Here is a 17,127-nt window from a genome sequence, read left to right as displayed (position 1 = left end):
TTTAGAGCGCGGCTCTTGACGGTCCTGGGTTCGATTCCCGCGTTGGAAACTTGTTATTTCCAAGTTTGGTTAGGACAATGCAGGCTGATCACCTGATTGTCTGACAAGTAGTGTCCGACCTAGGGAATGCAAATCTCGCCAGATTGGGGCTCAAGCGAGATCCCGCGAGTTTATGAATACAATACCGCGAGATCTCGCCAATTTCGAGATCTCGCGATATTGGCAGTTTGGTGGTTTTTTTTGCAAATAATCACAATATTTGAATAAATTACGAAAAAAAGTAACAAATATTATAAGTATTATAAGATTAACGTTCATTTACACGATTTTTTGAATAGAATTTTATGCATCAAACATTGTTTGATGTAAGTATCTGTATCTATAATTTTTAAGTACTAAACTTTGACATACGTATGATCCACTATCTATCAAATAACAAATGAAAGAAACAGCCAGTCTTCTCTTCTAATGCGCTTTTATAATTTTGGACGTGGGGTTAATATCGTGGACGTCCGCGGTAAGACGATAACATAGGGAAGTAAATTGTATGGAAATATAATATGGAGACGCTTTTCAATTTCCGTCGACGATAACTTTTTAACGTGCACGTTAGAGGACATCCCAACGTTTACACTTCTGAACCGCACAAAACATCCGCGGTGCGTAAATCAAAAGGGCATTGAACGTACACCCAACGTTTTATCGTGGAAGCCGGCGTCCACGATAACGTGACGTACAGAATTATAAAAGCGCACTATCAAACACAAATCTTTTAGTAATAAAATAGTTCTTTTATAACAAACAAAACAACGAGAAGTCAAAATTCAGGACCTAGTTGAGAATCACAGTTCACAGTAATTGCTTAGGCCAGCTCCTCTTTGTTTTGACTTCGTGATCGCAACTCCGCCCGTGTCAATCCGCGCTTCAAATAAGACGTTTTATGCTCAAGTGTAATCTCGCCAAACTCGCGAGATCTCGCCTTTTTTTCGTCCGAGATCAAATCTCGCCAAAAAAGGCCGAGATCTCGCGAGAACGAGATTGCATTCCCCAGTCCGACCGAAGCTTCGGCTTCGGCGGCCGAAGCCTTCGGCCAAAAAAATCATCTTCGGCGAACCTTCGGCTTCGGCCTAAAACCCGGCCGAAGCCGAAGGTTTCGCCAAAGGTCCGAGCAACCGTCGAAATTGAACGAACTGTTACGAAAGACTGTGTGAAATGTGAATCGTGAGAGAGCGACGCGTCGGACCGGTCGTGTATTAGTCCAAGAGCCCGTGAGGGCCAGACCTTCGTCTTTTTATAAAACCTGAAAGTTCTTCTGTGTATATCCCCAATACAGGTAAGAATGATCCCCACCCATGAAACCTGGGTAGTGGTGGCTTTGGCAGGTAATAGGTAGCAAAGGTGTAAAAAATTCCGCCTCAAATTTATCAATTTATAAAACTCAATTTCTTTATATTTTATTCATAATAATATTAAAACTCGCGTTGCTCATTGCCAGACACTTAGTATGGTTACAACCCCCTGCCGGACACCCCTAAACTATTATAATTTGTAATTATACTTACGTTATATTATAAAAGCTAAATTTTACATATGTTTTTTGGAGAACTATTTAATAATGTTTCCTTAGTAGCCGGACAGTTTCGAGGGTTCTATCGTCCTGCCAGACGTATTGAATGTGTACAATACTAATTGTGAGCGCGAGGAGCATATATAGCAACGGGTGCGAGTGAAATAGAGTGTTCGGTCTATTGCGATCCTTTACTGCGCATCAGCTGCTTATTGTGTATTATGCAGTGAGCGGTTATGCTGATAGTAAACGTATATTGAACGTTTATTGTAGTTGTATTATTTTTCTGTGTAATTCATAAAATAAAAGTGATCTAGTTGTAATTGAAAGTTATCATGAGTGAAGAAGAAGTGAAAGTAGTTTGCTTCGTTTGCAAAAAAAGTGGTGAAGATATAATAATGTTTTCTGAGGAGACTTTAAAAAGATGTCAGAATATTCTAAAATTAAGAAAAATACACAAACTTAAATATAAAGACATTATTTTACCTAGTGAATATACAGAGAGTGGTTATCACAGAACATGTTATTAAGCATTTACAGGTCTAATGAAAAAATACTTCAGCTCTGAACCTTTAAGTTCTGAAAAAAAAAAAAGAAAAAAAACAAGCAAGTTGTGTAGTTACAGGCAAGTCCTTTCCAACTTCGTCGTCCACACCAGATTTGAGTTCGGAACCACCTGTTTCAGAGTCTTCATCAATAGAATCTACAACAATCTCTCAACAAATTTTATTTTCCCAGTCAATAGAAGCACAACCGTCAACATCTCAAGATGAATCTTACTTACAGCCTGTACCTACAGAATCTTCCACGACACCACAGCCAACTCCAATTTCTGACTCAATAGGTCTACTTCTCAACTCTTCAAGATATTTCTGATATTCTTGATTTAAATAAATATTTTTGATATTTGATTTAAATAAATTCATTTTCCTCTAAATTTTTTATTAACAAAAAAATTGTTCTTCCGTATAATAAACAATAAGATTTTGATGACTTTGAAATTTCAGTTGAATTAAATATAATAAACTTCATAAAATTTAGAAATAATATGAATTGAATTACTAGATTTTTGATATGATTGATATTTTATTGTAAAATTTTACAGAATATTGTTTTAAAAATTTATTGCTCAGACTGTAATAATTTTATTCAATCAAATTTCTCAAAAAATTAGAAAAAAGATTACTAGATAATTCGGAGTAAACAACAGTAGATGTGCAGTAAAGGATCGCAATAGACCGAACACTCTATTTCACTCGCACCCGTTGCTATATATGCTCCTCGCGCTCACAATTAGTATTGTACACATTCAATACGTCTGGCAGGACGATAGAACCCTCGAAACTGTCCGGCTACTAAGGAAACATTATTAAATAGTTCTCCAAAAAACATATGTAAAATTTAGCTTTTATAATATAACGTAAGTATAATTACAAATTATAATAGTTTAGGGGTGTCCGGCAGGGGGTTGTAACCATACTAAGTGTCTGGCAATGAGCAACGCGAGTTTTAATATTATTATGAATAAAATATAAAGAAATTGAGTTTTATAAATTGATAAATTTGAGGCGGAATTTTTTACACCTTTGCTACCTATTACCTGCCAAAGCACCACTACCCAGGTTTCATGGGTGGGGATCATTCTTACCTGTATTGGGGATATACACAGAAGAACTTTCAGGTTTTATAAAAAGACGAAGGTCTGGCCCTCACGGGCTCTTGCTCTATATGGAGAGGGGGCTGGGAGTCACTGTCAAATACAATAAATAAACACTAACTTCTTAATAAATCATTTATTTTTTTATTAAGAAGTTTCTGTTTGTTTATTTTATTTTTTAGTCTAGTTTCAGTCTAGTCGAGTAAAACAAAGATTGATTGATTGGTCTAATTATTGTTATTTGCCAAATAATAAAGAAATTATTATTTTTTACAATAGTACAGTATATAAAGTAGTTGTAGAATGCCTGAGCGGGAACCTAAGAGATTTCTGCTGGAACTTATTCAGGGTGCTTAGGGACAAACATACTAAAAGTCCTTAAGTCTAGGAGGTGAGCAGGAGTGAGGGGAGGGTGATAAGTCTAAATTTTTGGTTTTTGGCTAATAACTAAAATACGATGCGTTGTAGCCTAATTCTGATTGAATAGTAGCTTTACCGCTTCTATGCTTCGTTCAGTAAGTGAGAGGGCTGTAAACACATCCCCCATCCCCTCATTATACCCCTTGACGCGGCAACGCACCAGTAGCACCCCTGGTGTTGCAGACGACGCAAGGTATTACGATAACCAGTTTCCATCAGATGGAACATACACTAATTATTGTTAGCCTGCTTAGTTAAATGTATAAAAATCATTCGGGAATGAGCTGGTCAGCTACATTTTTTCCTACAATTACCTACATTTGTAAACCTTCTGTAGTAAACCTTCAATATTGAAGTTTTGAAATAATTTTAATATTCATTGTAGCTTGTAGACAATTTTGAACAAAATTAATTACTGAGAGTCGAGATTAAGATTATAAACCTTCGGCTTCGGCCGAAGGTTGTGGCGATTGCCGATTAAGAGGATACCAGGGGCGAGAGAAATTGAAAATAGGTATTTGAAAATGTATTGCTGTCTCACCAATCTCAAGTCTCCCACTGCAGAGCGCGATAGAGATAACACGAGAAAAGTTCTAATAAAAGAACAGAAAATCTTCGATTCGTTGTCCGCTGATTCCTTCTCCAAAACTTAACCGATTTAAATAATTTTTTCATTAAGAATTAAAGCAAGGCTTGAGCTGTGTTCCTATGTTTTATTTTTTTTTGTATATTCTAGCCAGTTTTGTTTTCTGGGTGTTTGAACACAGAGGAAAATCTGGCCATTTTTTTGGGTTTTTGGACGTTCTTATCTTTTTTAATAATTAAATTATGAAAAAAAAAGAAAACATAGGGACATGCTAATAGTTGCCATAGATATTCAGGAAAAAAATCATAACTCTACCGGCATTATCCAGGGAGGAAACAGGGGACAGCGTTTGTATGGAACGGCGGTGTGGAATCCTCTTAATCGGCTTCGGCTTCGGCTTCGGCCAAAAATAGACCTTCGGTCGGGCACTTCTGACAAGTAAGATGATCCATGCGTCGGATGGGCATGTAAAAGTCAGTTCTGCGCCTGAACTCTCGCCAGTCGTGTCGGTCGCCCGTCCCAATAGGATATGAGTGCTCTTGTGTACTGCGCACACACTTAGGCACTATACTACTCCTGCGTAACTGGCCCGGTTTCAATGAAACTGGCCACCGTCACCAAAACCGGTGTGGGAGTTATGCATGCGGTTTCATTGAAAATAAAGTAATGAAAAAATGACAACCTTTCTTTCTTTCAAAGAAATACGACGTGAAATAACTTAGTTAATTATAAATTATCTATCTACAGCATTTCTCAAACTTTTTTGATGGCAGAGCCCTTTTAAGGAGTGAGCACACTGAGACGGGCAGTGCCGGGGCTCATCGCAAAAATCCGCCTCCAATCTCCATACAATTTGTATGGAAGCGGAAATCCGCTGCGCCCCGACACAGTGTGCGATACGCGCATCCTTTAAAATGTGACATTTTTAACCCCCCAAAAAAATAATGTTTTGTCTTTGGATGAATGAATTATGCTGGTGTCTGAATATTACATTTCTAAAAACAATAATTTATGTTTCGCCCCCGGGCTTCGCGGAGCACACTTTGAGAATGACTGTACTAATAAATCATTAACTCAAACCAATAATTATATTTCACCATCGAGGGAGGAACCTTTTATGAGTTCAAATAAAAAACAAACAAATTATAGAGCAGGTAGAGATGTAGGTTTTGTTTAAAACGGTCAGGTATTTCCGGACGATACAGCTGTCAGCCGACGAGATTCGAACGAATATTTAAAAATTAAGAGGATACACCAAGGGCGAGAGAAATTGAAAATAGGTATTTGAAAATGTATTGCTGTCATACCAATCTCAAGTCTCCCACCGCAGAGCGCGATAGAGACAAAAGTTCTAATAAAAGGACAGAAAATCTTCCGATTCGTTGTCCGCTGATTCCTTCTCCATAACTTTACCGATTTAAGTACTTTTTTATTAAGAATTAAAGCAAGGCTTGAGCTGTGTTCCTATGTTTTATTTTTTTTTTGTATATTCTAGCCAGTTTTGTTTTCTGGGTGTTTGAACACAGAGGAAAATCTGGCCATTTCTTTGGGGTTTTGAACGTTCTTATCTTTTTTAATAATAAAATTATGAAAAAAAAAAGAAAACATAGGGACATGGTAATATTCAGGAAAAAATCATAACTCTACCGGCATTATCCAGGGAGGAAACAGGGGACAACGTTTGTATGGAAAAATGGCGATGTGGACTCCTCTTAAGACTTTTTTTTCTTTTAATTTGGATAAATTAAGACTTTAATTAAACGTACGAAAGTCTGGCTGTCGTCTGCTCGTGCGCCAGTTAATAATATGACTTTTCACTGTGCATATTTCGGCAAATTTTAAGCAGTGCCGTAAATAGCCTTTTTTGCGCCCTGTGCGAGCTTATACTGCACCCTTGTTTTTTAACTGGCTTCCAAAAAGGAGAAGGTTATATCGCACGCTGAGAACGAAAGTGACTCAACTCGAAATTGGCAATTTTTGGGAAAAGACGAAAATGTGTCTGTGGGACTAAGCATTTTCTGTTCATTTTACGATTACACTAAAACATGATTACGAAAGTTATAAATTTCTTTTGCATTATATTGTTTGACTTAATAGCTTTAGATATACAAAATATTTTTTGCCAAATAATATTATTTTCCTATATAAAATAGCGCTTGAAAAAAAACTCGGAAAAATAGGTCACTTTAGTATTAGAAGTTTCTTTATGTCTACTGACCTTTTTAGGTAAAGGTCTGTTCATTTATAATATTGCTTAAGAAAAAAAGGTTATTTCTAAAAATCAGTCAGTTTCCCTCTTATGATTTTGTATATTTTCTCAAAAGAGCCGAATAAGACAGTGAAGTAGAGTTAAATGGCATTTATTAAATCACTTCTTAGACAACATAGGAACCTGTAATCATCACACTAAACAAAATAATACCAAAATCGTATCAAAAATTGGTAGGAAACAAGGCTAAACAAATGACAACATTAACCAAACCATGCTTTCACTGGTTTCGATAGTAATTCCTAAATATAACATAGGTAACATCTATCACGATAATATTTCTGTAACAACAATAAAGTATTTGTCGAATTCAACAATATGCCGTTATTAGCACTAACTTATCAGTCTAACATAGTACTTAGTACAGTTTTGTAATTACAATTCGGTTGTATAACCAAATCAAATAATTTTAATTAAACTCTGCTTAATACACTAACTTAGATAAACAAAACAATGAGTACCTACCTACTGTTTTCACTGGTTTAGATAAGTAATTCTTAAATTAATTGTATTATTAGCACTAACTTATCAGTTTAAACAGTCTTGTAGTCATAGTCATCAAATCATTTTAATTAAACTTTGCTTAATACACTAATTCAGACTTTGCTTTTTGAGTATGACATAGTAATACCACTTTAAATTTTATATTTTAATATTACTCCTAATAATAAGCACTTAATACTCGTATGTTTCCATGTTATTTATTATTATTTTTAAGTTTAGTTACTCACAAAGTATTATAAAAACTGGCGTAAATAGTAGGTATTAAATTTTTTCTGACTAAATCTTTGAGATCTTTTCTTTTATTTTCTTTTAACTCAAGTGCATGCTCATATAGCTGTTCAAGTACAATTTCTTTGAAACCCATAATTTTTTACGTTTATTCCTCATGTCAATTTGAGAAAAAATCTCATCGGAGTATGATGTTTTGTAATAAAAGTGAAACATCTCCGCCTTATCAAATTTAAGTACTTTAAGATCATTCCACAAAACTGTTTCTTTATGGAGGTTTTCCTTAAAGTTGTATCCCCACTGCTCCTGAAGTAGTTTGAGATTTAAGAAGAATTCATAATTAACTTCTTTGACTATGAAAGGTTGTCCAGACTTCCGAGCGCTTTTGATCAAGGTAGCAAATTGAACTGGTATGTATATAGGCCCTGCTTTTTCGTTCTTCTTGATTTCTTTTTCAATCAAACTATGCACATTATCTGCTTCATTTTGGGTGTGCCCTTTTAATAGATACTTATGGGTTATACTTTCGATGTTACCAAAATGAGCGACAGCGTATGCGTATATATAGCGTTCTTCTGGCCAGTGCAGTTTTCAGAATAAAAAGTTACATGTAACTTTTTATCTGCGTTTTTTGCGCTAAGAGTTCGTAAGTAATCAAAAATACATGAGCCTATTTCATTGGCTCCCCTTTGTCCCTGGGTCTCGTCCCAAAAATAACAGTAAACGTCTCCGTAAGACTTTTTATCCTCTTCCCCATTTTTTAATTCTGTTATTGTGAAATCAAGACAGTTTATTTTTGAAGAATAGTAAAAATAACTTGGACTGGGACATAACATGACGGACTGTAAATCATAAATTGCGCAAATGTGGGTCTCGTCAATGTTTCGTCGGTCTGTCCGTTTTTCTTGGCGACAAAGCTCTTTTTCTTGGAGGTGTTTATCATAGTTCGGCTTGAGCAGTGTTTTGTTACTTTCGGGAGCAAGTTCGTACGCAACACACGTTTCACACCTGTCTTTTTTCGGCTGAAAAAAACTTATATATAAGTCTTTGTTAAAAGTGTTCAAGTATAACCAATAGTCGCACTGTGGCAGACTTTTTTCTTTTTGATCATTGTTAAAATCAGTCCAGAGGTCCCATATAGTTTTGCTGTCAGATATGTACTCCCTACTTGAAGTAGCTCCTAAATAGTGAGATTCTACCCTCGGTATGGACTCTATGTGTTTCCTGATGCTTTGGAGCAATTCAGGGTCTACCCTCTTTTTGTTGTCATGCTTTCCTCTACCCTCAGGCTCTACGATACCATGGCTATTGGTTTTACTCTTAACGGTTCTCAACTGTCTGTCCGTTATGTCCAAAGTGTTTATGAAAAACAATTTGCAAGCACGGATCTTTTTGCCATTTACTGTAAAATAAAAGGCGTTGTTTGGAAGGCGGGGGTTTTGAGCATTTGAATACCTGTACCTAGGTTGCACTTCTATCATGCAAGATCTAATAAAAGCACGCTGTAGTTCCAAATTTGACAATCCCCAATAGGATTTAAACAGATTAGACCTCTCATCCTCTTTTATGTTATCAAAACATTTAAGTCTACACTTGCTCGTACATGTTCCTTTCACATGCTTAGCTGGAATGATTTTTTTTGATTTGGACAAAGACCTGTAACTTTTTCCGGAGTTTCGTGATTATTTTGTCTGATTCTGTTTCCAGTTACCAGGGTTCCTTTTACGCTTCCTACTTTTTGAGGGTTGCGGTTGACCCGAAGAATCAGAAGATGAAGAGCTAGTACTGGAAACACGTCTCCTTCTTTGATTAGAATTTACAGCACGGTATGTTGGATCAGTTCACTTTCATTTGGGTGTATTGGTGATTGAGCGTATAAACGTGGGTTACCTGGTCTTAAATTGCTGGTACTAGGACCAGGAATAGTTGTATTTTGAAATTCACTTATAACTGAAGTACTTGAAGATGATGAAGTACTGCTACTACTTGAGGATGAAGAACTGCTCGTACTGGAACTTCTTGAACGTGGTCGGACAGCATCTGTAGTTTCCGAAGTTTTGTCAGTAATGTCTGGTTCTGTATTTATTTCTTGACAAGCTCTTTCAGGCTCCTGAAACATGAATAATTTAACATTTTATCATAAGATAGAAAAGTTGATGTTAATGACCCATGTCTTACATTGAAATTAATAACTTACATTTAAAGGATTTGATTTTTTGCTTGGGTTTTGTATTATCTGATGTTCTTGGCCCAGACGTGGAGATGTATTTTCGATGATTGAATGTTTTCTTTGTCGATTTCCAAAGCCTCTTTAAGATTCAGCAAGCAAGTATAATATTAAATTATTTTACTAACAATAAACAACTACTGACAAAAAACGAAGCATAAATAAATAGTATCCCAAATTACCTCATTTTGCTGTCTATCCTCCACCATTTGAAGAATTAAAGCGCTTCTTTTCATTTTTAGCTTTTGGGATAGCTGACTCAGTAGAAAACATTAAACACTGAAAAAAGTAATGAACTGCACTATTACTGGATGTGCCTATTGAAAAACAAACTTGAAAATATTAAACAGACTTTCTTTTGAATAGCACAAAATATTTAAGAGTATACTTATTAACTAAACAGACCTGTTTCAAAATGGGACCATCACTTAGACTAATTTCTTAATAAATAGGTGACCAAATTTGACATATGCCACTGGAATTGCTAATACACAAAACATAAAAGGGACCTAAATCTAAATCGGTCAGTTTATGAATATAAATTGTAACGTAACTTACCTCCAACATTGACAAATAAACAGACTCAAGGCGTAATCGGTTACTGCGGTACTAAACTTGTAACGTCCTGCTACGACAACTCACGGTGCAACACTGATTTCGTCACTTTGATTCGGGCGCGGGAGGCGGGAATGCTTGAGTGACAAAGAGACCGAAATATAGCTCTATCCTTTTCTTACCATAATTAGCCAGTTTTCTATTATAAGTATGATAGATTGTACTTTTTTAAGTCATTCTGTATATTTAACTCATTTAACCAAAATTTTGATATCGGTCACTTTCGTTCTCAGCGTGCGATATTATGTTCGGGTATGAAAACATCTCTGGGGCGCAGCGGGAAATACTTATCGGGAGCAATTCGAAAGAATAAGAGTCTGCTTGGTCATTCTTGCGCCCCCCTCAGAGTCTACGCCCTGTGCCTGGGCACCAGTGGCACCGCCCTATTTACGGCACTGATTCTAAGTGCAATATTTGCATGCGCATATCGGCACTTTGATGGTGCATAATATAATTCTATGTCTACTTATAATATAAAATTTTCTTGGCATATGTTCAACATCTAAAAGCACTTCTTATTTCGTCGATACTTCCCGTAACGAGTGTGCGGCGGTTACAGCTACGTTCACGTTTATTGTACCTCCGATATAGTTCTTAATACAACGGGATAAAGGCTAAATAAAATCGCACAACTCAAGTGTCGCTTAACGATATAGAAAAGTTTTAACGGCGAGTGAAAATTCGAAAGAGTTTGTCATCATCACTATCATCGGCTGGATGTCTTAAATATTTTAGTCCGGAGAAAAAACTTGAGAGGTGTCAAGGGACACCCGAATGGAACGAAGTTATTTCTTATGTTCAAAAAACCTGTAGGTATACAATAAATTATACACTCAAAAAAATTATTTAAAAAAACGCTATCTAGTTGACGCACAGGAATACTATCAACGTTCTCTGTCCCTACCATGCAGGTACTAATAGAAAAGTGTCGAGGTCAAATATCGTTCTGTCTAGCCTTCTTTACGCCTAACGCGCCTAATCGGAAATAACCCCTTCGAGTCTCGCGTAGATTTTGGGAAATACTGGTGTAACAGGATGTATTTTTCATACAATTCTGGCGTCAGTCTAAGTCGAAACGAACTGATGCTAGACTGAGCAAGTAGCATGTAACCCAAGTCTTACTTGTATTACGAAGACGAAATATTAGACACGCAAAATAAAATTCTACGGGAACCATACATTTTTGCGCCTAAAGAGCCTATAGCGGATAGATAATTTTACAAACTATGAGTCTATGATGACTGATCAATCCAGTAGTTCGGACTTCGGAACTCGTTGTTTTTTGCATAAACTTCGACTGCGCCAGTGTGAGTTGAGCCTTATCATTTATTCATGTATTTTTGTCTCAATCCCCACTCTCTATGTACATTGCTTAAAACGCCATAACCCGAGTTTTTCTTTAGTGCTCAAGAGCACGAGATACGTGAGCGCCCTCATCTTACAAAATGCAGTCGTAATTATAATAAGACAGTGTAGGGCTCTTGAAATTTTAGTCTTTCCGTCAAAAAAAAAAAACAGGAGTATCGACAGAAGCACAGAAGAAGAAGAAGAACAAATTAAAATTCTTGCAAACCGCAATCTACAAACTTGATTCCTATAAAATACAGATCCTATTGAGCATAAAATGAGGAAAACTGTATTTGAATCCAACAATTATGATAATGAAAGCTTGGGAATAACATTAAGAAACATTTATGTAAAATTAATGGCATTGCAGCAAAAAGCTATAATATAGCATTGCATCTACCATGTGAAAAAAAAAAGTCATTTGAATATGGAATTCAGGTTTGCATCTGCATATTTTTAAACCAATATGTTTCCTTTTGCAAGTTTTTTGTTGAATTAAGTGCAGTTGTTTTGATAGCTATGTAAATTACTAGTGGTTTACTATAATAAGTATTTGCCTTTTTGTGGAGGAGTATGGTTTTATTTGGGAATTTGCTGCATTTTACCATAATATCAGCATTTAAAAATGTTGGTGAGTTACTTTCTTGTCCTTGTTAAATATTTAATCATATTTTTAGCATGGTTGGTACTTAAAAAATTAAATTTGAAAATGTCAACCTATATAAATTTTACTACTGCATTACCTATAGCAGGGGTCACCAAATGGCGGACCGGGGTCCGCATCCGGACCGCCGATCCATTGTGTGCGGACCGAGCATGTTCAAAGATGATCTTTGTTCTTAGGACTTCAACATCTCCAGGATTTAATGTCAATATCTATAGCTTGCACCAATATTTCACTCCAAACTTCAGAGAGATAATTAGCTACAAAAAATGGTTACTTTTCTCATTGATATCTAAAAAATACCTTTGTAATTTCCTTAATTACCTTTTTATTAATAATTTTTTTTATGTAAAATGTGTGGACCGCGAAGGTTATTTCATGTCTTAAAACGGACCCCGAGCAAAATTAATTGGTGACCCTTGACCTATAGCTTGTAAATAAACAGACATACAATACATAATATATTTCTATCTATTATCTTAGCACGATTTTTACATATCTTCAGTAGTCTAGTTTGTCAAAAAAATGAAGAAATTAAAAAGTGGCATCATCCCTTTCAAATCAATCTTAGAAATATAGCTCTATAGTTTCGGAGAAAAGTGGCTGTGACATACGGACGGACAGACAGACAAATCCGTTTTGTCTGATGATTGAATGATTTTTTAAATAACGTAATAAATACTTTTCTTATTGCTTTCAAAAATATTTAACTGAAACTAAAAATAAAATACCTCTGATTCCACAAATATTAGTTTCAAATCTTTTTGATCTAAAGGCAAAATTTCTATAATGCTAATCAGTAATAAATTTCAATTAGTAGCATTATAGCAGCATAAACTATGCTTTTATTTTAATCAATATGAATTGAAACTGAGTAATTCTGTCTGCGGGGCTAAAATGGTCACATTTAGCAATTCCTCTCAATCAATTCAGCAATTGAATTCCTCTCAGCATTCCTCTCAATGAATTGTCAAAACCGTCAAACTGACAAATGTCAAATTAGTACGAATTACTAAATATGAATTGCAAACAGACTTGCATTTTGCGATTTTAGAAGAATGAATCATAACATGATTCATAATATGATTCTTCAAAGCGAACATTTTAGCCCCGCTGTTTGTTACCTCTTCACGCAGAAACGGCTGAACCCATTTTGTTGAAATTTGGTATGGAGATACTTTAAGTCCCAGGAGAGGCCATAGGATAATTTTCATCCCGAAAATGTACGGTTCCTTTGTGGTAAACAATATCGGCGCAAGTGAGATGCGGGTATCATCTAGTATACATTATAACTTACAAAATCAGGGAATGATTTCTGCTGGACTTTAGTTTTCTTCTAATTTCCATAAAATAAAACATTTAGGAACTCGTGTTTGAAGAATATTTAAGCGTTTATATTCAAAAAGACTTGAATCAGACAGAATATGATTAAATATTGATAAACAAAAATTCTTATTGGAAACAACTTCTTAAGTTTATATAGAGTGAATCATACTTTTTACAGGGATTAAACTATGCGACGTCCTTCCCTGGGACTCAAAGTACTTATCTCCATACCAAAATGTATCAAAATCAGTTTAGTGGATTCAGTGAGAAGAGGTAATCAGATAAACGGACTTCATTTCTCAATTACATTATTAGTATGAAACTTCATGAAACAAATATAAGACCAATAAGATCATACAATCAAAGATCTTTGTTAAATCTTTGTCTTATTATAGGAATACGACTTGAAATCACTTGTAAGGAAATAAGATTAGAACGACTTCAAAGTACGTCCTGTAAATAAACATATTCTTGCCTTGTCAACATCAAAGGAAGCAATACCATTTCCTAACGAAATATACATTAATAAGTCCGGAATAGCAGTTAAAAATAGCAAGAGCAAGGATGCACCGACAACTTACCACAAAAAAGCAAAAAGAACACGACGCACTTCCACATTTTTACACTTTGCCGCTATTATCGCGTTGGTGAATACGTGAAACACATTTAAAACGCACTACACATGATTTTTACATTTAGAAATTGATAAAATATGTTTTTTTTTACACGAAACGGGTACGTCGTACCGCGCCGAAAGCTTGAGCGAACTTGAAGCCGATTTTGATTTCAAAATTATTCAATTTCAAGGACTACACGTATGGCACACAATCACAAAATACACAAACACATACATAGCTTTCGACGAGCAAAATGTCTACTTTGCGGCTAATTTTGGAAACTAGAGACGCCATTACAAATTGGCATTTTAAAGTCAGTTTCGACCAATCACAGCCCTCAGAGCTTTAAGCTCTAATCTATATCTGTGTTCCGATTGGTCGAAACATCATATAGGACTCACTAGCGCCAAGCATTAGCAGCTAGCTTCATGACGTTTTGATACCAGACATCGCCAACTTCACAATGTAATCAAAAGTTCATTCGCATCTATCGAGCTCTAATCATTCGAACTTTTTGTTATTAATTGTCCTAAATTACTAAAATGTACTTTGATGGAGTCTTTTATTTATTTGAAAATGAAAATAAAATTAATAATTCAATGAAAGATTAGAAACAGGTACCGTACCTTGAAAATAGTCAATAAAGATAGTTCTTAAGTTGAATCATAGATGGCGCTGTAGACATGAAATACAGAAATGCTGCAATTTGCAAATTAACTTTTCATTGAAAAATAATGTTTTATTGTTGGTATGATTAGGTATAATTAGTTTAAAATATTATTTTAAAACTTCTTCTTACATCTCTAACTCTTCAGACGAGTAAACATTAAAATCACTGTAGTTTTCTAATATTATACTTTAAGTAGTACATAATATTATAAATTATAACATAAGTACAAATAAAACAGCAATTTACACATTCTTTTTACTACTGAAATGGTGTTTAGCGAATGTCTGAGCAACAAGCAGAGGGAATACGAGTGTGGCGTCCGCATACAGTTTGACAGGAGTCGCGTTAGGTCGTATCTTTCCCCAGGAGACCGCTTCATCTGGCCTCGCGCCGGCGTCGCTTCCGTCAAATTCACTAGCCGTGTTCACGTATACGGCAAAGTCGGCACCATTTCGCATCAGGTTGGCATTACAAATATGATGTTTGATAACGCCTCCACCGAGGATTATCATTCCTGTGTTGTCAGCTTTAACTGCCATTGTATTCAACCTTCTTAGATCACTTAAAATATCTATGACAAGTCCTGGTCTCTTGTAGGAGTGGAAATACATCATGTCGCCCAAAGAACCATCTGTTAACGCAGGACTAAATATTGGAATGTTATTCCGAGCAGCCCAGTAGCATACAGAGCTTTCATCGTTGATTCTCTCACCGAGCCGAGCTATTATTTTGGATGGAGACCACACTGTGCCATCCTCAAATTGCTCATTTAACATTTCATCGAGTAACGGAGTTACCCAGTCCTCAAACTGACAGTAGTTGTCATTTGGTACTAATAAATTACCAATCCTATTTATCCCACGAGTCCTCAGTACTTTGCCACTCAAGTTGAAGTCTCCTACATAGGTTGGAGCGAGACATTTTATAAGATCTTCCTCGACTCCACCCGCGGTAGTCACAACACAGTCTACGAGTTTATTTCTCACCAAAAACCGTATTGTATCGCGTAGGCCCGATGATATCATGTTACTCGTGTATCCTAGGAATATAGTGCAGTTTGTTTTTTTCTTTATAAAGCTGTCTTCCTCATACGCGTCGCATTTTTCTTCGGTGAGGGGTATAGAGCGACATTTTAGCATTTTATTGATTTCTGTAACAGCCTTGCCGAAGCTGGTGGCTTGGAAACCCGAGGTGGTGTAGGAATCTAGTAGCTTATTGTAGTCAGTACCATTTTCCCAGTCGTACCCAGTCACAATAGGCGTTTCGGCTGGGAGTTCTTGACTCGGCACCAAAACGGCTTTCACCGCAACATCTGGCGCTTGAATCTTCGGTTTTTCGATGGCTGAAGGGTCCATTGTGTACTAAACTCTTTTCATTTAAATTTAATTTGCACGCACACGTAGTATTTAAAGATTTTTCACGGAATCAAATGTTTACGCTTTTTGACACTTGGCACCTGACAGGAGATATTTGACAGAAGACAGCTGACATCTGTCAACTGTCAAGTGTCAATTGTACTTCCCTCTTCTTGTTTTACTCATTATAGTGAAAGAATTGCAAGCAATTTTTTATATAAATAATATCTGTCAGGCTTACCTTACACTTTACAGGCTATCGCACCTTACAGGCTAGCAATCGCAGTAAACGTACTGAAGTATAAAGTCGGAAAAGGCAATTTTATCGTTTTCATTATCAATGTGATTTTGATTGTCCATGGATGGCATTCATTGACATAGAAAAGTTAAAGCATTATATTTTATTTGACACGAATGTAAATACCTATATTTTTGTTGTTGTATGTTTACTCTTTACAGATAAGAATTAAGACGGAATAAACAGATTACTAGACAGATACATTATTATAAGTATCGTTTAAACTTTCGTAATATCATACTATAAAAATCGAGAGCTGAGCTGAGCTCAACTATGACAAAATAGGTACATTTCCTATTGAACTATTAATATTACTTCAATGACCTTTCCTTCTGCCATGCCACATACGTATGCCACATACTCCAGTCTGGATAAAATATGCCATATCTCTTTCTGCGTACATCCGAAAGAGAAGACTTGATATTTTCACAATCCATACATATCCATACTAGTATTATAAATGCGAAAGTGTGTCTGTCTGTCTGTCTATTAGGTACCGCTTCACACCTAAACGGCTGAACCGATTTTGTTGAAATTTGGTATAAGTACTTAGAGGTATTTTGAGTCCCGAAAAAATGTACGGTTCCCGCGCGATAAACGAATTTTGGTGCAACGAAGTTGCGGGCGTCATTTAGTCAGCAATAAAACAACACAACTAGGCCAAACGAACCCCCCCCCCCCTCCCCCCCTTTCAATCTAGGCTTACCTCTTAAGTCCAAACTTAAGTCTTAACGCATAATATGTATTATAAACTTTTGCATTTATAATATTACTAAA

General features: G+C 35.9%; 2 protein-coding genes across 2 annotated transcripts in view; both read right to left on the bottom strand.

Moving 5' to 3' along the window:
* The window catches only part of LOC121738116 (tyrosine-protein kinase-like otk), a 67,316-nt gene extending 53,159 nt beyond the window's left edge, over positions 1 to 14,157 (bottom strand). Inside the window, exon 1 of the mRNA XM_042129970.1 lies at positions 13,992 to 14,157. Coding sequence (XP_041985904.1) covers positions 13,992 to 14,028 — 37 coding nt within the window. The 5' untranslated portion in view covers positions 14,029 to 14,157. The remainder of the gene's footprint in view (positions 1 to 13,991) is intronic.
* Positions 14,158 to 14,938: 781 nt separating this feature from the next.
* On the bottom strand, positions 14,939 to 16,146 carry LOC121738125 (probable deoxyhypusine synthase). Its single transcript, XM_042129997.1, has one exon. The coding sequence runs from the start codon at positions 16,050 to 16,052 to the stop codon at positions 14,940 to 14,942; it is 1,113 nt and encodes a 370-aa protein (XP_041985931.1). The 5' UTR covers positions 16,053 to 16,146; the 3' UTR covers position 14,939.
* Positions 16,147 to 17,127: the final 981 nt, after the last annotated feature.

This window comes from Aricia agestis, chromosome 22 (assembly GCF_905147365.1).
Source record: "Aricia agestis chromosome 22, ilAriAges1.1, whole genome shotgun sequence".
NCBI lineage: Eukaryota > Metazoa > Arthropoda > Insecta > Lepidoptera > Lycaenidae > Aricia > Aricia agestis.
The sequence above is the reverse complement of the archived record's forward strand: the minus strand, read 5'-3'. Positions and strand labels throughout refer to the sequence as shown.